The following is a 24973-nucleotide window of genomic DNA, read 5'->3' on the forward strand; positions in this document are numbered from 1 at the left end:
TTGTGTAATTAATATTGGAAGTACGTACAGTGTCGTTACTATGAGGTTGTTTGGTTTCAGGGACTTTTTTGTATTGGGATTAAAAAAAGTCCCTAGCAAACCAAATAGGATGAGACTTTTTTAAGACTTTTTGCTAAAAGTCTTTATAAGCATCTTTTTAAGAGTCTTTCAAAAAATTCTAAGGACTAGAAAAAGTCCTAGGACTAAAGAAGCAAACACCACATATAAAACGACCCTTCTATAAACCCCTCCGCTCACGGGCACATTTGGCCTGTTGGTACAGGAGGAGAGCTGTTGCTAGACCCTTGTTAGCGTCAAAACGGGGAGCCCCTATATGCGGCATTTTGCGGCGAAAAGCACGCACGACGCACAGGAGGCATACGACTGGGTCGGCCCACTGAAAGGCACAGCGTGTGCTGTGTATATGTTAGTAAAATCGCTCGTTGTCCATGAATAAGCTCCATGCTCTTAGTTATATGCATGATTTGTCAATAATCTTTTCCTTGTTGTTGCTTGGTTAATTTCCTTGTGTAATTAATATTGGAGGTACGTACAGTGTCGCTACTATGAGGTTGTTTGGTTTCAGGGACTTTTTTGTATTGGGACTAAAAAAAGTCCCTAGCAAACCAAACAGGATGAGACTTTTTTAAGACTTTTTGCTAAAAGTCTTTAGAAGCATCTTTTTAAGAGTCTTTTTCAAAAAATTCTAAGGACTAGAAAAAGTCCTAGGACTAAAGAAGCAAACACCACCTATAAAACGACCCTTCTATAAACCCCTCCGCTCACGGGCACATTTGGCCTGTTGGTACAGGAGGAGAGCTGTTGCTAGACCCTTGTTAGCGTCAAAACGGGGAGCCCCTATATGCGGCATTTTGCGGCGAATAGCACGCGCGACGCACAGGAGGCATACGACTGGGTCGGCCCACTGAAAGGCACAGCGTGTGCTGTGTATATGTTAGTAAAATCGCTCGTTGTCCATGAATAAGCTCCATGCTCTTAGTTATATGCATGATTTGTCAATAATCTTTTCCTTGTTGTTGCTTGGTTAATTTCCTTGTGTAATTAATATTGGAGGTACGTACAGTGTCGCTACTATGAGGTTATTTGGTTTCAGGGACTTTTTTTATTGGGACTAAAAAAAGTCCCTAACAAACCAAACAGGATGAGACTTTTTTAAGACTTTTTGCTAAAAGTCTTTAGAAGCATCTTTTTAAGAGTCTTTTTCAAAAAATTCTAAGGACTAGAAAAAGTCCTAGGACTAAAGAAGCAAACACCACCTATAAAACGACCCTTCTATAAACCCCTCCGCTCACGGGCACATTTGGCCTGTTGGTACAAGAGGAGAGCTGTTGCTAGACCCTTGTTAGCGTCAAAACGGGGAGCCCCTATATGCGGCATTTTGCGGCGAATAGCACGCGCGACACACAGTAGGCATACGACTGGGTCGGCCCACTGAAAGGCACAGCGTGTGCTGTGTATATGTTAGTAAAATCGCAAAAAAGAAAGCAGTGCTCTGAGGAATCGAACACACAACATCCCTATCCAACACGATCGCTGCTAGCTACTAGGACAGACAGCTACACACGAAGAAAAGCACATTGTGAATGTATTTAACAATTTAATGTTGCGAGATATTCCCCTGTGTTAAGGATATTATTTATGCATGTATATTGTCTTTTATACATTAGGCCCACCTCTTTAGGGTGCGTTTGGATGCAAAGTATTTTTGTAGTTTTTCTAGAATATCGTGGTTTCTGAAAAAACCTTGATTTTGAATACTTTGATGTGTTTGGCTTCAGCAAAAACAGAAGTTTTGTAAACCATAATATCTTAGAAACTGTGGTATTTTTGAAGTATTTGAAAAAAATGGTTGGGACCTCTTTTTTTCTAAACAGAACATAGAGAAAGTGTAGTTGACGTTGCCATCTACTCCCTCCGTTCCTAAATACTTGTCTTTCTAGGCATTTCAACAAGTGACTACATACGGAGCAAAATGAGTGAATCTACACTCTAAAATATGTCTACATACATCCGTATGTAGTAGTCATTTGAAATGTCTAGAAAGACAAGTATTTAGGAACGGAGGGAATATGTCGAGATAAGAATATCAGCTGCGATCGCCTCCTAAATTTTCCCCATCTATCCAGTCCGATTGCAAAATTGCTGCAAGGGGTGGCATATATATTAGATATGACACCGCTGGATGGGATGACGGCACTGATTAGTTTCTAGTGATCTTGCATGCTCCTCCATGGAGTCCTTGGTTGTCGATTAATTTTGAACGAGTAGCGCACTGATTACATCGATTGGTCCTTTTGGAGAACACTTGTATGTAGCCGGATATATATGCTAGGTAGCCGATTCAGTATAAATGGCGCACATACACGCACAAAGAATTTTGGTCCGCCTCCAAGAGTACATGCAGGCATAGACATATAAAACTGTATTTACTTCAATCTAGTTGATTAATGAACTTAAGTTGCCACAGGCTCTTGGTCAATCATGCACCTCCTGGTTAAATGAATCCAGCCATTGAAGGCCGGCTGAACGATATGTTTCTTGCGCCTGTCTAGTTACCATAGCAGTATACAAATCTGCTACATAGGTGCGGACGACGTAGTAGCTGCATGCACCCGGCGGCTGTTAGGTCGTGTAGCTTAGTGAGTTTCAGCTGTCAGCCAGCGTTACAATCAGTCAAAACTGTAGTATAACAACACCAGCCAAACACCTAGGTAGTTTTGCTAAAACTGAGAAAAACCATGGTTTAAAGAAACTGTAGTATTCATTGTGTACACATCTGAATACTGTGGTTTCCAATTACCATGGTTCTCTAAGAACTTTGTTTCCAAACTAAGCTAGTTTGTTGTATAGATTGAGGTAGAGGTCCCATATTGTACTTATATATACCGTGCACATTGCACCGAATCAATACATCATGCAATTCATACATCTTCATGATATCAGTTTTTAGGTTTAGGTTTTTACCTAGCTTCCGCTACCGCCGCCGCCGCCGCGCTCCTCCTCGCCGCCGCCGCCGCCGCCATCTCGCCGCCGCGCTCCTCCGTGCCGCCGCCGCTGCTACCCCTGATCTGCTCCCTCCCATCTGCTAGCCTCGCCCATCCCGATCCCTCCCGCCCACTAGCCCCGCTCCCTGCCGACCCGCTCGCTCGCGCCAGTTCCCAGCCCCCGCGCTAGGCCACCAGCGCGTATCTCCCGCCCGCTCGCGCCTCGTACCAGACGACCTGCTCGATCGCCGCCGCACGCGGTAGAGCCAGCCGCCCGCTCGTGTAGTTGCGCCAGCTACCACTCGCGTAGTTGCGCCAGCCGCCACTCGTGCTATTCGCCAGCCGCCACTCGCGCACATCGCCAGCGTTGCGTCCGCCGCCAACTGAGCCAGCAGTCGCCCACCGAGCCGACCCTCGCTGTCATGCTGTCCGTCACGTCATCCGCGCCCACCAACTCCAACCATTCGCCGACGCCAACCCTCCGGACGTCAACGAGCTCCGCAAGCTCAACATCCTCGAGCGGGTGCCGGTTCGTCTCTCACAGGCAGACTCCTCCTACCACACGTGGAAGACGTATTTCTCCCTCGTGTTCCGGGAGTACCATCTCATGGACTACGTGTACGGCACCGTCGACTCCAGCCTTGTTCTCGAGTTTCATGACTGGTCCACCATCGACACCACGATCATCCGCTGGTTTTTCCTCACCATCACGCCCGACCTCTTCCAGACGGTCGTGACAGACGGTGATGATGCCTGCGCCATGTGGACCAAGCTGAACGGGCTCTTTGATGAAGCTATGTACCTAGGGTAGGGTCATGGATCTGTCCAACATACCCTCCCCAAGGACATCTCTATAAATAATCAGAAGCAGTCGAAGAGAAAATATCATCCACTCGACCATGAAGATGTGCTCATTCGACCACCTTGAAGACTCTCGACCACCAGAAGATGAGAAACCCTCCACTCTGCAAGGTCATGACTTAAACCATAGCTTTATGGGCATTTATAACACTTTATTGTAGACGTTACCAGTAACGCCCCACTTTTATGAGCATTGAACCCTGTGTAACGGAGGCGAGCTGGGGTCCTGGCGCACTCTATATAAGCCACCCCCTCCTCTGGGACAAGGGTTCGCACTTTCTGTAATTCACACACATATATCCAGTCGACCGCCTCAGGGCTCCGAGACGTAGGGCTGTTTCTTCCTCCGAGAAGGGCCTGAACTCATAAAACTCGTGTGTACAACTCCTCCATAGCTAGGATCTTGCCTCTATATTCTCACCCCCTACTCTACTGTCAGTCTTAGAACCACGACAGTTGGCGCCCACTGTGGGGCAGGTGTCTTAGCGACTTGTTGGAGAAGTTGCGATTTTTTCGATCCCCTTCATCATGGTTCCAGGCGGAGATTTGGTTGAGGGCCGCGAGATCCGTCTTAGCGCACTTGTGTTTGTCGCCGACGACTCCGCTTGGCTTCAGGAGGCTCCACTCGACGCCGACGTGCTCCCCGCCCGCGGGGCGACGCACTTTCGCGCGTGCGTCCGCGGCGTCCTCCTGCGGCAACCGTCGACCCAGTACCAGTCGACTCCATCAGCTTTCCCCCTCCCTGCGGCTCGCCGGAGCAAACGCTCCGGTCGGTCGAGACTTCAGCGGTGGGTGAGGCATGCGGTGGCCCGCCAGTCGGCCACCCCTCAAGTCGCGGCAATCGAGCCCGACGAAACTCTCTACGGCCTGTTCGATCTATCGACTGGCTCCGTAGAGACCGCATCCGAGTGCGAAAGCAGCGACCCAGCAGCTGAAGTTCTGATGGTCAATGGACCACGCAGCCCTCCTGGCTTCAAGCGTGAAGACGGAGGCGGCGGGAACGGTGATCCATCGCGCGTTCATGAGGAGTACCGCCCCAAACCCCTCTCCTCGCAGCAGAGGGAGGAACTTCGCCGCCGGGAACATGGATGCATTACATACTCCTATAGTTGGAGAAACCCCTGAGGCCCAGGCCTTGGAGCAGGCGCGCTTGGGCAACCTGGCTGAGCGCACTCGACTGGAGAACCTCCAGCGCGCCCTTGACGATTGCACTCGGCAGTGCATTCCCGAATCCAGTCAACGCCAGCTTTTTCCTCCTCCGACTTAGGTATACCGAACCCCGATCCAGAATCTAGCTGCTGCTGCCCGGATAGCGGAGTCGATCCAACCCTCCCAGTCAAAAGTTGGTCGAGGTCTGGTGCAGATCCGAGCCTTGCTCCGGGCGGCGGGAGAACAGAAGATCCATGATGGCAGACACAGTTAAGTCGGCCCATAGCCGAAGATCGCCTCCGAGGCGTGAGGGACGTGGGGATCGACGAGATCAGTACAGAAACCGAGAGCAGTATGATCGCTGTCGAGTGCCCGCACCTCCCTTGAGGAGCGGGTCGTACGTGCCTCGGCAGCATGAAGACGGATGCCCTCACAGTGCTGGGCGAGGTATTCCAATCGACCCCAAGGAGCCAGGCTTTGATGCGAGATCTATTCTCGTGCAGGGCTTGGTCAACAGAAGCAGAGCTCACCGAGAGGGCCATGATGGAGGTCCACAAACCAGCAATAGGGTGCATGTCTCTGGTCCAGAGTGCTTCAGTAGAGCTATCAGAGCTGCGGTGATTTCCCCCAACTTCAGATTGGCGTCTGGAGTTAGTAAGTTCACCGGAGAGTCCAAGCCTGACACTTGGCTTGAAGACTACCGAGTGGCTGTCCAGATTGGTGGCAGCAATGATGAAGTGACCATGGAACACCTTCCTCTGATGTTGGAGGGCTCAGCTAGAGCATGACTGAATCAGTTAGAGCCTGGCAGCATCTATACTTGGGAAGATCTCGCCTGAGTGTTTGTCAGAACATTCGAGGGCACTTGCAAACGGCCGGCAGGTTTGACAGAATTACAATGTTGTGTTCAGAAGCCGAATGAAACTTTGAGGGATTATATCCAGAGATGGATCACCCTACACCACACGGTAGAAGATGTGTCAGATCATCAGGCAATTTGTGCCTTTAAGGAAGGCGTAAGGTATAGGGAGTTGAATATGAAATTCGGCCGGGCAGGAAATATGACTTTGGCTCGGATGATGGAAATTGCCACCAAGTATGCCAATGGTGAAGAAGAAGAGTGACTCCGGAGCGGCAAGCACAAAGCAGTCGCCCACGAAGCCGGAGGAGGAAACTCCAGTCGGAAACAGAAGCGCAAGGCCGAGCCAGCTGCTCCGGGTGAAGCCTTGGCTGTGGTTCAGGGAAAGTTCAAGGGGAAGCCCAAAGGGCCATGGAACCCCAAGAAAGTAAAAGATCAAGATGGGAATGACATGTTGGATTTGCTGTGCCATATCCACACCAAAAAAGATGAAGAAGGCAACTTCATTTACCCAAAGCACACCACTCGGCAGTGTCGCCTCCTAATTCAGCAGTTCCGAGAGAAACAACCCAAGGAAAAGGAGAAGGAAGCGGGCAAGGCTGAGGATGAGGGTGAGGATGATGATGGTTATCCCCACGTGAACTCCACTCTCATGATTTTTGCCGATGTTGAGAGCAAAAGTCGATTGAAAGTCATCAATAGGGAAGTGAACATGGTCGCTCCAGCGACACCCAGTTACTTGAAGTGGTCGCAGACTCCCATTACATTCAACCAGTCTGATCATCAAGCGCACATCGCCACCCCTGGGAGGCAAGCACTGGTGGTCGACCCGGTGGTCGAAGGCACTCGACTGACAAAGGTCCTGATGGACGCTGGCAGTGGTTTGAACATACTATATGCAGAAACGTTGAAAGGAATGGGCATTCCGATGTCTAGACTCAGTGAAAGCCATACGAGTTTCCATGGGGTTATTCCAGGCAAGAAGGCTGCATCCCTCGGTCAGATTGCACTCGACGTGGTTTTCGGTGATTCCAAAAATTACCGCAAAGAAAAGTTGACATTTGAAGTTGTAGATTTCCAGAGTGCTTATCATGCAATTCTGGGCAGGCCAGCTTATGCACGGTTTATGGATCGACCATGTTACGTGTACCTCAAACTGAAGATGCCTGGTCCCAGGGGAGTGATCACTATCTCTGGTAACCGGAAGAAGGCAGAAGAGTGCTTCCAGAAGGGCTCAAAGATCGCCGATGCCCAGATGGCCGTGGTAGAGTTGCAAGAGTATCAGAAAAATGCAGATCCGAGTGACTTGCTGCGAGCCAAGAAGCCAACCATAGATTCAGCATTCCAGTCGTCTGGTGAAACGAAGTCGATTCACATTCACCCGACAGATCCCAATGCTGCTCCGACTCACATTTCAACCTCACTCAACTCCAAATAGGAAGAAGCGCTCATCCAGTTCCTCCGTGAGAACTGGGACATCTTTGCATGGAAGCCTTCTGACATGCTGGGTGTTCCCAGGGGACTGGCTGAGCATCGTTTGCGAGTCGACCCGAAGGTGAAACCAGTTAAAGAGCATCTTCGACAGTCCGCCGTCCAGAAAAGAAAGGCAATCGGTGAAGAGGTGGCTCGGCTTTTGGCAGCTGAGTTTATCCGAGAGATTTATCACTCCGAGTGGTTAGCCAATGTTGTCATGGTCCCAAAGAAAGACGACTCACTTCGTATGTGTATTGATTTCAAGCATATCAATCGGGCCTGCCCGAAAGATCACTTTCCTCTCCCTCGCATCGATCAGATAGTCGACTCGACTGCAGGGTGCGAGCGTTTGTCCTTTTTGGACGCCTACTCCGGGTACCACCAGATTCGTCTGTACGGACCCGACGAAATAAAGACAGCTTTCATCACCCCGTTTGGGTGCTTCTGTTATGTCACAATGCCATTCGGTTTGAATAACGCCGGAGCCACATTCATGCGGATGATTCAGAAGTGTCTACTCACTCAGATCAATCGGAATGTGGAAGCATACATGGATGACATTGTGGTCAAGTCACGTAAAGGTTCTGACCTACTGACTGACCTTGCTGAAACCTTTGCCAACCTCAGAAGGTATGATATCAAGCTCAATCCATCAAAGTGCACGTTTGGAGTTCCAGGCGGAAAGTTACTCGGTTTTCTTGTTTCCGAATGAGGAATCGATGCTAACCTAGAGAAGGTAGGCGCTATACTCCGAATGAAACGCCCTGTGTGTGTGCATGATGTCTAGAAGCTTACTAGTTGCTTGGCCGCCCTAAGTCGATTCATTTCTCGCCTTAGTGAAAAGGTGCTGCCTCTTTACCGACTGATGAAGAAATTAGACAAGTTTGAGTGGACTCCAGAAGCTGATGCAGCGTTTGTAGAGCTAAAAGCCCTGCTTTCCACCCAGCCGGTGCTTGCTGCTCCAATCAGCAAAGAGCCTCTACTGCTTTATATAGCAGCCACTGGACAAGTCGTCAGTACAATACTTACGGTCGTGTGGGAAGAAGAAGGAAAAGCTTATAAGGTTCAACGCCCAGTTTATTATATTTCTGAAGTCCCGACCCCGTCAAAGCAGAGATATCCTCATTATGAGAAGCTTGTCTATGGGATTTACATGACCACGAAGAAGGTTGCACACTATTTCTCGGATCATCTGTTACAGTCATCAACGACGCTCCATTGTCAGAGATTCTGCACAATAGAGATGCAACTGGTCGAGTGGCCAAATGGGCGATTGAACTCCTTCCCCCGGATATCAAGTTTGAGGCAAAGAAAGCTATCAAGTCCCAAGCAATAGCAGATTTCCTCGCCGAGTGGATCGAACAGCAACTGCTGACTCAAGTTCACTCTGAGCACTGGACCATGTTCTTTGACGGATCCAAGATGCTGAACGGTTCTGGTGCTGGAGTAGTTCTAGTATCCCCCTAAGGAGATAGACTCAGATATTTCCTCCAGATCCACTTTGATTCTTCCAACAATGAAGCAGAATATGAAGCACTCCTTTATGGTTTGTGCATGGCCATCTTACTCGGCGTCCGTCGCCTGATGGTCTATGGCGACTCAGATTTAGTAGTTAATCAAGTGATGAAGGAGTGGGACGTCAGAAGCCCAGCCATGACTGGTTACTGCAACGCGGTGAGGAATCTTGAGAAGAAGTTTGAGGGGTTAGAACTCCACCACATACCCCGACTGAAAAATCAAGCAGCTGACGATTTGGAAAAGATAGGTTCCAAGAGAGAAGCCATCCCCAACAATGTGTTTTTGGAGCATATTCACTCGCCGACAGTTCAGGAAGATCCTTTTACAGAAGAGCCCCCGCAACCTAAGAGCGCCACAGATCCGACTGAAGTCGAGGTCCCAGCCGTGGTCGACCTGATCATGGAGGTTCTGGCCATTACTCCCGACTGGACGGTGCCCTACATGGCGTACATCCTCAGGAAAGAACTCCCAGAGGATGAAGAAGAGGCTCGACAGATCGTTCGTCGATCCAAGGCCTTTACTGTGATAAGAGGGTAGCTGTTCAGGGAAAGCGTGACTGGAGTCGGTCAGAAATGTATAACACCAGAAGAAGGTCGAATGATCCTCAATGACATCCACTCAGGGACCTGTGGTCATCATGCGTCCTCTCGGGCCATCGTGGCTAAAGCATACCGAGCTGGATTCTATTGGCCACAAGCAAATGAAATGGCGAAAGATATAGTCGACAGATCTGAAGGCTGCCAGTTTTACTCCGACATGTCTCACAAGCCAGCGTCAGCCCTGAAGACCATCCCCCTCATCTGGCCCTTTGCTGTTTGGGGACTGGATATGGTTGGACCACTGAGTACTGGCACGAGTGGCTTCACTCATGTGCTCGTTGCAGTCGACAAGTTTACCAAATGGATCGAAGCTAAACCTATCAAGAACCTTGATGCTAGCACCGCTGTCAGTTTTATCAGAGAATTGACATTCAAATATGGAGTCCCACACAGCATCATCACGGACAACGGATCGAACTTCGATTCCGACGAGTTCAGAGCTTTCTGCGCCTCTCAGGGCACTCGAGTCGACTATGCTTCTGTCGCTCACCCGCAGTCGAACGGACAAGCAGAAAGAGCCAATGGCCTAATTCTCAAAGGACTGAAACCCCGACTGATGCGTGATCTCAAACACGCAGCAGGCGCTTGGGTTGACGAACTTCCATCAGTTCTGTGGGGTTTGAGGACAACTCCTAATCGGTCAACCAGACGAACTCCTTTCTTCTTAGTCTATGGAGCCGAAGCTGTTTTGCCAAGTGATCTGCTCCACAATGCACCCCGAGTTGACCTCTTCTCTGAAGAGGAGGCAGAGCAGGCCCGGCAAGATTCAGTCGATCTCTTAGAGGAGGAAAGAGAGATGGCCTTGATCCTCTCGACCATTTATCAGCAAGACCTACATCGATTCCACGCCAGAAATGTGAGGGGTCGAGCCTTTCAAGAGGGAGACCTGGTCCTTCAAGTGGATCAACAGAAACCACACAAGCTTGCCCCAACCTGGGAGGGCCCCTTCATCGTCACCAAAGTTCGCCACAACGGAGCATACCATCTTTACAGTATTGAGCATCAGAAAGACGAGCCACGGGCTTGGAACACGGAGCTGCTCCGCCCCTTTTATACTTAAGCACTCGTTCGAATAAAATGTAATAAGAAACATCTTTATAATTTTTTTATCAAAGACAAGAGCTTATGGTCCTACCATTCGATTGTTGTGTTCTTATTTATTTGTGAAATCCCCTAGTGGGTGGGCTTAGTCACGAATCTATTTCGCCTAAGTTCAAAAGAAAATCCTACCGAGTGGAGAGCAATCCTCCCACTCAGAGGATTAGCTGCAGTCCAGCACTCGCCTAAGTTCTCTCACTAGGAGACTTAGCTGCAGTCCAGTACTCGCCTAAGTTTGAAAATATCCTACCGAGTGGAGAGCAATCCTCCCACTCGGAGGCTTAGCTGCAGTCCAGCACTCGCCTAAGTTCTCTCACTAGGAGACTTAGCTTCAGTCCAGTACTCGCCTAAGTTTGAAAAAATCCTACCGAGTGGAGAGCAATCCTCCCACTCGGAGGCTTAGCTGCGGTCCAGCACTCGCCTAAGTTCTCTCACTAGGAGACTTAGCTGCAGTCCAGTACTCGCCTAAGTTTGAAAAAATCCTACCGAGTGGAGAGCAATCCTCCCACTCGGGGGCTTAGCTGCAGTCCAGCACTCGCCTAAGTTTTCCCACTAGGAGGCTTAGCTGCAGTCCGGTACTCGCCTAAGTTTGAAAAAATCCTACCGAGTGGAGAGCAATCCTCCCACTCGGGGGCTTAGCTGCAGTCCAGCACTTGCCTAAGTTCTCTCACTAGGAGGCTTAGCTGCAATCCGGTACTCGCCTAAGTTTGAAACATATCCTACCGAGTGGAGAGCAATCCTCCCACTCGAGGGCTTAGCTGCAGTCCACCACTCGCCTAAGTACTCTCACTAGGAGGCTTAGCTGCAGTCCGGTACTCGCCTAAGTTTGAAACATATCCTACCGAGTGGAGAGCAACCCTCCCACTCGGGGGCTTAGCTGCAGTCCAGCACTCGCCTAAGTCCTCTCACTAGGAGGCTTAGCTGCAGTCCGGTACTCACCTAAGTTTGTGTAGGATCAAAAGTATGTCTAGAGGGGGGTGATTAGACTACTTGACCAAATAAAATCTTAACCTTTTCCCAATTTTAGTTCTTGGCAGATTTTAGCTAATTTAGGACAAGTCAAGCAATCATCACATAATTCAAGCAAGCATGCAAAGAGTATATAGGCAGCGGAAAGTAAAGCATGCAACTTGCAAGAATGTAAAGGGAAGGGTTTGGAGAATTCAAACGCTATTGGAGACACGGATGTTTTTCCCATGGTTCGGATAGGTGGTGCTATCCTACATCCACGTCGATGGAGACTTCAACCCACGAAGGGTAACGGTTGCGCGAGTCCACACAGGGCTCCACCCAAGGGTAATGGTTGCGCGAGTCCACACAGGGCTCCACCCACGAAGGGTCCACGAAGAAGCAACCACCCACAAAGGGTCCACGAAGAAGCAACCTTGTCTATCCCACCATGGCCATCGCCCACACAGGACTTGCCTCACTAGCGGTAGATCTTCACGAAGTAGGCGATCTCCTTGCCCTTACAAACTCCTTGGTTCAACTCCACAATCTTGTCGGAGGCTCCCAAGTGACACCTAGCCAATCTAGGAGACACCACTCTCCAAGAAGTAACAAATGGTGTGTAGGTAATGAACTCCTTGCTCTTGTGCTTCAAATGATAGTCTCCCCAACACTCAACTCTCTCTCATAGGATTTGGATTTGGTGGAAAAAAGATTTGAGTGGAAAGCAACTTGGAGAGGCTAGAGATCAAGATTCATATGGTAGGAATGGAATATCTTGGTCTCAACACATGAGTAGGTGGTTCTCTCTCAGAACATATGAGTTGGAATGGTGTGTGTGTTCTGATGGCTCTCTCCTCGAATGAGAAGGAGGTGGAGGGGTATATATAGCCTCCACACAAAATCCAACCGTTACACAGTTTTCCAATCTCGGTGGGATCGAATCAATAAACTCGGTCGGACCCAAAATGTAAACCTAGTGACCGTTAGAGATTTTCGGTGGGACTGATATGCAACTCGGTAGGACCGATATGGTTAGGGTTTGGGCATAACGTAATCTCGGTGAGACCGATTACACAAACTCGATGAGACCGAATTTGGTAATTACCTAACCAGAGAGTTGGTCAGGCAAACTCGGTGGGACCGATTTGCTCTTTCGGTGAGACCGAGTGGAACTCGGTGAGACCGAAAAGTTACAAAGGGGAAACACTGAGTTTACATTGCAATCTCGGTGGGACCGATTCGCTCTTTCGGTGAGACCAAAAAGTCACGAAAGGGAAACATAGAGTTTGCAACCCCATCTCGGTGAGACCGAGATCCCTATCGGTAGGACCGAATTGCTAGGGTTTGGCAGTGGCTAATGACAAGTGAAACTCGGTGGCGCCGGATAGGAAGAATCGGTAGGACCGAGTTTGGCTTAGGATTTAGGTCATATGTGGATATGGGAAAGTAGTTGAGGGTTTTGGAGTATATCAGTAAGCACATGAAGCAAGAGGCTCATTAAGCAACACCTCATCCCTCCTTGATAGTATGGGCTTTTCCTAAAGACTCAATGTGATCTTGGATCACTAAAATATAAAATGAAGAGTCTTGAGCTTTTGATCTTGAGCCAATCCTTTGTCCTTAGCATTTTGAGGGTTCCACTTTCACATCCATGCCATGCTAATCATTGAGCTTTCCTGAAATAATCATCTTGGAATAGCATTAGCTCAATGAGCTATATGTTGTTATGAATTACCAAAACCACCTAGGGATAGTTGCACTTTCAATCTCCCCCTTTTTGGTAATTGATGACAACATATAGATTAAAGCTTCGACAAATGTTAATAAGCATGAAATATATCGTCGCTTTGAGAGGTATGTGATAAGTAAGAGCTCCCCCTAAATTTGTGCATATTTAAAATTTGCTTTGGACTGCAAATGCACAAAGAGTTAGAGTCATGGGTTACTCTTCCATGTCACATACATCTTGGTGGAGCGCTCAAAATGATAAGAATGAAATACATGCACTCATCACCAAGAAAAGTGAATGATCACACAAGATAGATAGGATAATAGTATTAAGCAAGCATTAAGTGTAGCTTATGATCAAACACATGATCATCAATGTCTCAAAAATAATGACGTAGTATCTCAAGCACTCAAAAGCAAACAAGTTCGAAAAACCACCAAATAAAGCAAGAGAGAAAAGCAACACTCTCTCTCTCTCGAAGCCTATGATCTATACATCTTCTCCCCCTTTGGCAACAAGTTACCAAAAAGTTCCTAGAAAATGCATAGTGCTAAATCGACGCTCAGGCTTGATCTTCAGGTGGTGGTGGAGTCCGGATCACTCCAAGGATGAAGGCTTCAGTAGATGCTGAAGTAGTCGCTGGAGTTGGAGCTGAAGTAGATGCTGGAGCTGAGGCTGTAGCTGGTGCTGAAGTGGTGGCTCTGGTGTCAGCAACTGGCACGGCAGATGACCTCGGGCCTCGTGGCACTCTGGAAAAGGCATGAGTGGTAGTCCTGCCTCTCCTCTCCTGCATGTCCTCCTGGAGCTGCTCCACTGCAGACTGAACTTCCGTTACCTTGACATCCAAGTCATAGAACTTCTGTTCCATGATTCTCTCTAGGCTCTACCGATTCTTAGTGAGGGTGGCCAGACTTTGCTCAATCCTCAGCGTGGATGCAATCAAGTAACCAAGCTGCTCTTGTTTGGTCTTCAAGAAGTACTCAGATGCCTCCTCTTGAGTAGGCATCTTGGCAGCTTTCTCCTTCCTCGCCTTCTCCTTCTTCGCGTATGCTTGGGCAGATGATGGCTCGTTCTCAGTCATGACAACTTGATTGTCCTCGAAATCTGGACGGATGGGCAGGTGTTCCTTGTCCAATAGATATATGCCCGTGCCCATCTTGGAGTTGATGAGCTCCTGAATTTGAGGGGCATATCCGCAGCTCCACTTCTGATCTGCTGCAGTCCTCTTGATTGTTTCCACTATGAGGCTCATCACCTTGAACTTCTGAGGCACATCAAACACATGTAGCAAGTTGATAGCATGGCCTCTGATCATCTTGTGATCACCTGACTTGGGCAATAAGGTGTGCCTTAGTATCCAATTGATCGTAGGCAGTCCTGACAGAAGGTAATGCACAGACCCAAATTTGAAGGTGTCAAGAGCTTCATTGGGAATTTCCATGTACATATTGGACATGGAGTTATGGTCCATCTTCTTCTTGGCATAGATATCCAAGTCATCATCTTGCTCCTCTGGGGCATTAATGGTCTGTGCCCACTCAGCAACTGTGGATTGGTACCTTGTACCCTCAGACATCCATGTGATCCTCCCATCTGGATAAAAGTGTGCCGTGGAGTAGAATTGCATGATCAGTTCCTCGTTCCACTTTGTGAGCTTCTGCCCAACAAAGTCAGCTACTCCACAAGCTATGAAGCTGTCTTGCACTCCAGGATAGTGCTCCTCATTGTCCTTAATGTATTGCCAATCAACCCATTGCATATCACAGACAATGGGCTTCTTATCTAGCAGCACTGTCTCATAAAAATCCTGCTGCTCCTTGGTGTGAAACCTGTAGTCAAGTGTTGTCCTTCTCCTTGAAGCATACGGGTCTGCTTCTCTCCACTTCCTCAGCCCTGAATCTCTCCTGAGCTTCATATCCTCAGCCACAGGATGAGCATCATTGTGGTCTGGGATCTTGGGCTTTAGCTTTCTCAGGACATTCTCTTCCTCTTCTTCAGCAACACTCTCAGGCATTGGGGCCTTGTTCTTCTCAGCTGCAGGAATGTTCCTTGTATTTCTCTTAGGCTTTGGCTTTGGAGCTGACTTGGCCTTGGAAGCAGCTCCCCCTGATTTTATGGCATCTCCCATTAGCTTGGGTGCCTTGGGCGCTGGTGCAGCTACCTCTTCTTCCTCTTCTTCTTCCATGATGGAAGCTTTGCCAAGCACTCTAGCCACTGTCTTCTTCACCCTTTCCTTTCTTTTCTTTCCCTCAGCTGCAACTGGCTCTATGGGCTTCTCAGTTGACATTCTGGCCTTTGACATTGGCTGCCTGCCTGCTGGCCTTTTGATTTTCAGGCCTGGCTTAGTGCCTTGAGCTGGCTCAACTCTCTTGGAAGTGGCCTCTTCCTCTGCCACATAGTCCTCATCTTCGGAATCTGAAGTCCTCTTCTTCCTTTGTCTCGTGGCAACCTTTGGCAAGTTGCTAGGAGTGCTCCTGCTGCCTTCATCAGATGAACTAGAGGGACTAGTGCCCTCACTTATCATGACTTGATGCTCTGACATATTTTGGCTATCACTTTGATCAGACATGCTGTAAACTGACTGCTGACCCTGTGAATAGATTATAGAAGAGATAGAGTGGATGAGCATCAAAAAATGCAGAGATTTTTGCAAAAGAATGATTCAAAAACTTAGTTTTAGTTTCCCACTGAAATCATCTCGGATCTACCGATTTTCAAACTCGGTGATACCGAAGCAGTTTTGGAACCTAAACTACTGAACTCGGTAGGACCGAGTCACAGTTCGGTGGCACCGAGACTGCTAGGGTTTCACTGAGTTCAAAAATCGGTCACACCGATAAGTAATTCTCGGTCAGACCGAGTCTCACTTGTGCAATGGCATAAGCCAAATCGGTGGGACCGAGTTTTTCAACTCGGTGGGTCCGAGATGGTTTCGGCGGAAACCTAAACCTAGAATTTTCGAATCAAACCTAATCTATGAGCGTTTTGACTGGATAGGAGTGTTTCAATCATGGCTAGAATCAATATGATCACAATGTGCTAGGAATCAGATTGGGGAATAGCACAAAGATCAAGTCCATACACTAGTTCGGCGGGGACTTGCTACGGCGGCAACGGCGGGGCAGAATTCCCGTTGACGGCGATGGAGACCAGCGACTGGGGGCTGCTGGCGGCGAGAAGATGATCAGGAGACCACGAGGGCACAGCAGGCTATCGCGCGGGCGAAGGGGCTCGGAGAAATTTCCAAAAATTTTCCCGTGACTATATATAGCCCGACCCTGTCGGTGTGACCGAGTGGAACAACTCGGTGGCACCGAGATTCATAACTGCAAGCAGTTACTGAAACTTGGTGTGACCGAAATGTTCAAATCGGTTGCACCGAGATCGAAAACCTAGATCAACTTAATGATCTCGGTAGGACCGAAAGTGGAGTATCGGTCAGACCGAGAATCATAAAGAGGTTTTGGAAGTTTAAGTCTATGACGAATCGGGGACTCCGAGCGCTCCTCACACAGAGTGGTTCGAATCTGACTTGATCAAATTTTGTGATGCAGCATGAATAGAGTTTGAGACGAGAAAAGCATAGATAGCTAGAGGAGGTTCTTAGGCATTCTTGTCCATCCACTTGGCAAAAGAAGATAAAACCAAACAATCAAAACAACAAGTGGATGTCCTCGAATGAGTAAAATATGCAACCAGCATGCTCACACAATAAGATGGCAAATGAAATATGTGACAAGGCATGCACAACCAATTCTAGCATCTATCAAGCAATTTGCGATGACTAGGTCATCTATATATGAGTATATTGACTTAGGAGTCAAGTGAGAACACTTGATCATAGGTCATACTCATCGTTTAAGCTCAAGTGGGGTTACCACTTTTACATAAAGCATTGTTGTATTCACATCTTTAGAGTTGCTTTAGCTCAAGTCTTAGAGTAAAGCTCCCCCTAGATGTGATATCCCCCCTAAGAGGAATGAACTAACCTTGGGTTTTGTCGATGATGACTTCATGTAGATGTTGAAGATGTGGATGCTCAATGTTGATGTAGATCTCTTGGAGCTATCCATTTGAGTGAATTGCACTTTCAATACCTACATGGGTTAGTCCCACAAGGAACAAACAAGGATATCCATAGACATAGAGTGATGCACACAAAGATGATGTCCATGAAAACTTTTATTACCTTGTCCCTTGTCTTACCAACAAGAGGGTTTGTGACTCCTTGAACTAGTGCAAGATGTGGAAGTTGATTGCACTTGTTCTTGCCAACATGATAAGAGTGAAGTATGTTGGCGGAGTCACCCTCAAGAACTCTCTAGTTCTTCTTCTTTTGGATCCACACCATCTTGATGGGAATCCTTGGAGTTGTAGTTGTACTTGATGAAGTGGAACTTGAATTAGTCTTGGGAATCCACTTGACTAAGGTCTTTGGAGCTTCTTCAAATGCATCAATTTCCTCTTGAAGCTTGTCCTTGCCTTTTTGCTTGTAGTCTTGTGGTGGAAGATCATCTTGAGCTTGTGTCCCCTTGAAAGAAGTATACTTCTCTTGTTGAGGGACAAACTTTGTCTTGGGGTATTGATCTTCTTCCCACTCAACTCCATTGGCATTGAACTTTCGTTCAAAACCAATACCTTGATTCTTCCGGTGCATTCCTTGCTTGCGCACAATTTCCTCGAATTGCTTACTCCCGGCAAGGCTTTTGTACACTCCTTTCTCTATAATTCCCTTCAATAAACTATTTTCTTGCTCAAGTGTAACTTGACTAAGAGAATCATTAGTGGAATCAATAGAGCTACTAGAAGCAACAATATTGGATTTAGCATGATCATTGTTACTACTAGAGGAAGAATCTTTCTTGTTCTTGTTACTAGACTTGACCTGAGGCATGTAAGTGGATAAGAGTAAATGCTTGGCAACGTAAGAAGAACTTTTCTTGCAGAGATCATCATTGATTGCTTTTAAGAACTCATGCTATTGCTCAAGATTGAGCTTTTCAAAGCGTAATTTCTCATGAGCTCTTAAAAGTTCTCGATGATCTTCGAAGATGGTTTCATGAGCTAACTTAAGAGTGTTTAGTTCTTTAGTTAGGGCCTCAATCTTCTCCTTATCATTGTCATTCGTTTTATCTTGATTAGCATGTTTAATTGGTCTTTCATCATAATATTCATCACTAGAGTTGTCACGAAGCAAATCATCACCTAACAAGTCATCTTCATCACTATTGAAATCAACATACTCGGGGTGTGTTACCTTAGGACCTTTGGCCATGAAGCATCTTCCAATTCCTTCATTTGGTGAGTCAAATATGTCGGAGGAGTTGGTTGACACAAGTGCTAGATCGGCAACACCTTCATCTTGAGTATCTTCGGAGCCGGAGTAATAACTTCTCTCGGAGTGGCTGTCGGAGTCGGAGCCGGATACCCATTCACCAACATGAGCTTAATGTCTTCGTCTTGTGTAGCTCCTTGATGATTTTTCCTTCCTTTCCGAATCCTTGCTTCTCCGTGAGTATCTTCGTTCATAACGATCATCTCTACTCCTTCTCTCTCTTGGTGGTGATCCTTTGCTTCTTCTCTTTGGAGAATCTTCTCTTCTCTTGTAGGGAGCCGTACACTCATTGGAATAGTGTCTGGGTCTTCCACAATTGTAGCAGTTTTGCTCTCGACTAGAAGATCTTTTGTCATTGTAGGACCTTGACTTGGAGCTTCTATCTTTGCTTCTACTCTTATAGAACTTGTTGAAGTTCTTCACCATTAAGCTCAATTCTTCATTGAAGTCTTGTTTCTCACTTGATGATGTAGGCGCTTCACATGAGGCTTTATAGGCACCACTTGATTTGTTGTGAAGTTCCTCTTTATCCTTAGGTGACATCTCATGAGCAACAATTCTTCCAATCACCTCCGTTGGCTTGAGATCTTTGTAATTGGGCATCATTTGGATCAATGTGCACACGGTACCATATTTTCCATCCAAGGCTCTTAGAATCTTCTTGATGATGAATTTATCGGTCATCTCTTCACTTCCTAAGCCGGCAATCTCATTTGTGATGAGAGCAAGCCTAGAGTACATTTCAGCGACACCTTCACCATCCTTCATCTTGAACTTGTCAAGTTGGCTTTGAAGCACATCCAACTTGGATTCCTTGATGGAGTCGGTACCTTCGTGCATATCAATCAAAATGTCCCAAATTTCCTTTGCATTCTCAAGGCGGCTGATTTTGTTGAATTCTTCGGGGCACAATCCGTTGAAGAGAATATCACAAGCTTGAGCATTGTATTGCAACATCTTCAACTCATCCGCGGTAGCTTCACGGTTCGGTTCTCTCCCATCAAAGAAGTCACCTTGCAAACCACCACACACAATAGCCCAAACGGCAGGGTTATGTCCAAGAATATGCATTTTCATTTTATGCTTCCAACTAGCAAAATTAGTACCATCAAAGAAAGGACCTCTACGGTGATAATTTCCCTCGCACGCCATACTCTCCTAGGTTGTGAAACCAAGGCTACGACCACCAAAAGCTATGGAGATCAAAGCAAATGGAGACCAAACACTGATACCACTTGTAGGATCGAAAATATGTCTAGAGGGGGGTGATTAGACTACTTGACCAAATAAAATCTTAACCTTTTCCCAATTTTAGTTCTTGGCAGATTTTAGCTAATTTAGGACAAGTCAAGCAATCATCACATAATTCAAGCAAGCATGCAAAGAGTATATAGGCAGCGGAAAGTAAAGCATGCAACTTGCAAGAATGTAAAGGGAAGGGTTTGGAGAATTCAAACGCTATTGGAGACACGGATGTTTTTCCCGTGGTTCGGATAGGTGGTGCTATCCTACATCCACGTTGATGGAGACTTCAACCCACGAAGGGTAACGGTTGCGCGAGTCCACACAGGGCTCCACCCACAAAGGGTCCACGAAGAAGCAACCACCCACAAAGGGTCCACGAAGAAGTAACCTTGTCTATCCCACCATGGCCATCGCCCACACAGGACTTGCCCTCACTAGCGGTAGATCTTCACGAAGTAGGCGATCTCCTTGCCCTTACTAACTCCTTGGTTCAACTCCACAATCTTGTCGGAGGCTCCCAAGTGACACCTAGCCAATCTAGGCGACACCACTCTCCAAGAAGTAACAAATGGTGTGTAGGTAATGAACTCCTTGCTCTTGTGCTTCAAATGATAGTCTCCCCAACACTCAACTCTCTCTCATAGGATTTGGATTTGGTGGAAAAAAGATTTGAGTGGAAAGCAACTTGGAGAGGCTAGAGATCAAGATTCATATGGTAGGAATGGAATATCTTGGTCTCAACACATGAGTAGGTGGTTCTCTCTCAGAACATATGAGTTGGAATGGTGTGTGTGTTCTGATGGCTCTCTCCACGAATGAGAGGGGTGGAGGGGTATATATAGCCTCCACACAAAATCCAACCGTTACACAGTTTTCCAATCTCGGTGGGACCGAATCAATAAACTCGGTCGGACCGAAAATGTAAACCTAGTGACCGTTAGAGATTTTCGGTGGGACTGACATGCAAACTCGGTAGGACCGATATGGTTAGGGTTTGGGCATAACGTAATCTCGGTGAGACCGATTACACAAACTCGATGAGACCGAATTTGGTAATTAGCTAACCAGAGAGTTGGTCAGGCAAACTCGGTGGGACCGATTTGCTCTTTCGGTGAGACCGAGTGGAACTCGGTGAGACCGAAAAGTTACAAAGGGGAAACACTGAGTTTACATTGCAATCTCGGTGGGACCGATTCGCTCTTTCGGTGAGACCAAAAAGTTATAAAAGGGAAACAGAGAGTTTGCAACCCCATCTCGGTGAGACCGAGATCCCTATCGGTAGGACCGAATTGCTAGGGTTTGGCAGTGGCTAATGACAAGTGAAACTCGGTGGCGCCGGATAGGAAGAATCGGTAGGACCGAGTTTGGCTTAGGGTTTAGGTCATATGTGGATATGAGAAAGTAGTTGAGGGTTTTGGAGCATATCACTAAGCACATGAAGCAAGAGGCTCATTAAGCAACACCTCATCCCTCCTTGATAGTATTGGCTTTTCCTAAAGACTCAATGTGATCTTGGATCACTAAAATATAAAATGAAGAGTCTTGAGCTTTTGAGCTTGAGCCAATCCTTTGTCCTTAGCATTTTGAGGGTTCCACTTTCACATCCATGCCATGCCAATCATTGAGCTTTCCTGAAATAATCATCTTGGAATAGCATTAGCTCAATGAGCTATATGTTGTTATGAATTACCAAAACCACCTAGGGATAGTTGCACTTTCAGTTTGAAACATATCATAACGAGTGGAGAGCAACTCTCCCACTCGGGGGCTTAGCTGTAGTCCAACACTCGCCTAAGTCCTCTCACTAGGAGGCTTAGCTGCAGTCCGGTACTCGCCTAAGTTTGAAAAAATCCTACCGAGTGGAGAGCAACCCTCCCACTCGGGGGCTTAGCTGGAGTCCAACACTCCCCTAAGTTCTCCCACTAGGAGACCTAGCTGCAGTCCAGTACTCGCCGAAGTTTGAAAAAATCCTACCGAGTGGAGAGCAATCCTCCCACTCGGGGGCTTAGCCGCAGTCCAACACTCGCCTAAGTTCTCCCACTAGGAGACTCAGCTGCAGTCCAGGACTCGCTTAAGTTTGAAAAAATCCTACCGAGTGGAGAGCAACCCTCCCACTCGGGGGCTTAGCTGCAGTCCAGCACTCGCCTAAGTTCTTTCACAAGGAGACTTAGCTGTAGTCCAGTACTCGCCTAAGTTTGAAACATATCCCTATCCGCAAGGATGACGAGGTGCAGGTCGACTGCAACCTTCTCCTTCGGAGCTGCGGCACAAATACAACGTCCACTCCATCCCTATCCGCAAGGACGATGAGGTGCAGGTCGACTGCAACCTTCTCCTTCGGAGCTATGGCACAAGTACAACGTCCGCTCCGTCCCTATCCGCAAGGACGACGAGGTGCAGGTTGACTGCGACCTTCTCCTTCGGAGCTGCGGCACAAGTACAACGTCCACTCCATCCCTATCCGCAAGGATGACGAGGTGCTGGTCGACTGCAACCTTCTCCTTCGGAGCTGCGGCACAAGTACAACGTCCGCTCCATCCCTATCCGCAAGGACAACGAGGTGCAGGTCGACTGCAATCTTCTCCTTCGGAGCTGCGGCACAAGTACAACGTCCGTGTTGGGGAGCGTTGCAGAAAACAAAAAAATTTCCTACGGTTTCACCAAGATCCATCTATGAGTTCATCTAGCAACGAGTGATTGGATGCATCTACGTACCTTGTAGATCGCGAGCGGAAGCGTTCAAAGAACGGGGATGAGGGAGTCGTACTCGACGTGATCCGAATCATCGGAGATCCTAGCGCCGAACGGACGGCACCTCCACGTTCAACACACATACGGTCAGCGTAACGTCTCCTCCTTCTTGATCCATCAAGGGGAAGGAGAGGTTGAGGAAGATGGCTCCAGCAGCAGCACGACGGCGTGGTGGTGGTGGAGCTGCAGTACTCCGGCAGGGCTTCGCCAAGCTCTATGGAGGAGGAGGAGGTGTTGGAGAGGGAGAGGGAGGCACCAAAGGCCTGGGGTAAGAAGTCCTCCATTCCCCCACTATATATAGGAGGGCCAAGGGGGGGCGCCGGCCCTAGGAGATCCAATCTCCTAGGAGGGTGCGGCCAAGGGGAGGAATCCCTCCTCCCCAAGGCACCTAGGAGGTGCCTTCTCCCTTTGGGACTCTTCCCTTCTTGAACCCTAGGCACATGGGCCTCTTGGGGCTGGTTCCCTTGGCCCATATAGGCCAAGGCGCACCCCCTACAGCCCATGTGGCCCCCTGGGGCAGGTGGCCCCACCCGGTGGACCCCCGGGACCCTTCCGGTGGTCCCGGTACAATACCGGTGACCCCGAAACTTGTCCCGATGCCCGAAATAGTACTTCCTATATATAATTCTTTACCTCCGGACCATTCCGGAACTCCTCGTGATGTCCGGGATCTCATCCGGGACTCCGAACAACATTCGGGTTACTACATATACATATCCCTACAACCTTAGCATCACCGAACCTTAAGTGTGTAGACCCTACGGGTTCGGGAGACATGTAGACATGACCGAGATCGCTCTCCGGTCAATAACCAACAGTGGAATCTGGATACCCATGTTGGCTCCCACATGCTCCTCGATGATCTCATCGGATGAACCACGATGTCGAGGATTCAATCAATCCCGTATACAATTCCCTTTGTCAATCGGTATGCTACTTGCCCGAGATTCGATCATCGGTATCCCAATACCTCGTTCAATCTCGTTACCGGCAAGTCACTTTACTCGTACCGTAATGCATGATCCCGTGACCAGACACTTGGTCACTTTGAGCTCATTATGATGATGCATTACTGAGTGGGCCCAGTGATACCTCTCCGTCATACGGAGTGACAAATCCCAGTCTTGATCCGCGTCAACCCAATAGACACTTTCGGAGAAACCCGTAGTATACCTTTATAGTCACCCAGTTACGTTGTGACGTTTGGCACACCCAAAGCACTCCTACGGTATCCGGGAGTTACACGATCTCATGGTCTAAGGAAAAGATACTTGACATTGGAAAACTCTAGCAAACGAACTATACGATCTTATGCTATGTTTAGGATTGGGTCTTGTCCATCAAATCATTCTCCTAATGATGTGATCCCGTTATCAATGACATCCAATGTCCATAGTCAGGAAACCATGACTATCTGTTGATCAACGAGCTAGTCAACTAGAGGATTACTAGGGACATGTTGGTGTCTATTATTCACACATGTATTATGATTTCCGGATAACACAATTATAGCATGAATAAAGACAATTATCATGAACAACTAAATATAATAATAATGCTTTTATTATTGCCTCTAGGGCATATTTCCAACAGTCTCCCACTTGCACTAGAGTCAATAATCTAGTTACATTGTGATGAATCGAACACCCATGGAATTCTTGTGTTGATCATGTTTTGCTCTAGGGAGAGGTTTAGTCAACGGATCTGCTACATTTAGGTCCGTATGTACTTTACAAATATCTATGTCTCCATCTTGAACATTTTCACGAATGGAGTTGAAGCGACGCTTGATGTGCCTCGTCTTCTTGTGAAACCTGGGCTCCTTGGCAAGTGCAATAGGTCCAGTGTTGTCACAGAAGAGTTTGATTGGCCCCGACGCATTGGGTATGACTCCTAGGTCGGTGATGAACTCCTTCACCCAAATTGCTTCATGTGCTGCCTCCGAGGCTGCCATGTACTCCGCTTCACATGTAGATCCCGCCACGACGCTCTGCTTGCAACTGCACCAGCTCACTGCCCCACCATTCAAAATATACATGTATCCGGTTTGTGACTTAGAGTCATCCAGATCTGTGTCGAAGCTAGCGTCGACGTAACCTTTTACGACGAGCTCTTTGTCACCTCCATAAACGAGAAACATTTCCTTAGTCCTTTTCAGGTACTTCAGGATATTCTTGACCACTGTCCAGTGTTCCTTGCCGGGATTACTTTGGTACCTACCTACCGAACTTACGGCAAGGTTTACATCAGGTCTGGTACACAGCATGGCATACATAATAGAACCTGTGGCTGAGGCATAGGGGATGACACTCATATCTTCTATATCTTCTGCCGTGGTCGGACATTGAGCTGAGCTCAATTTCACACCTTGCAACACAGGCAAGAACGCCTTCTTAGACT

At 47.7% G+C, this 24973-nt stretch overlaps 1 protein-coding gene across 1 annotated transcript in view; it reads left to right on the forward strand.

Annotated features, from left to right (window-relative positions):
* Positions 1–9621: 9621 nt before the first annotated feature.
* LOC125507608 overlaps positions 9622–24973 on the forward strand; it is a 44841-nt gene continuing 29489 nt past the window's right edge. The window contains exon 1 of the mRNA XM_048672140.1: positions 9622–10389. Within this exon, the coding sequence (XP_048528097.1) occupies positions 9622–10389 (768 nt within the window). The remainder of the gene's footprint in view (positions 10390–24973) is intronic.

The sequence above is a fragment of the Triticum urartu genome, chromosome 5 (genome assembly GCF_003073215.2).
Source record: "Triticum urartu cultivar G1812 chromosome 5, Tu2.1, whole genome shotgun sequence".
Classification (NCBI taxonomy): domain Eukaryota; kingdom Viridiplantae; phylum Streptophyta; class Magnoliopsida; order Poales; family Poaceae; genus Triticum; species Triticum urartu.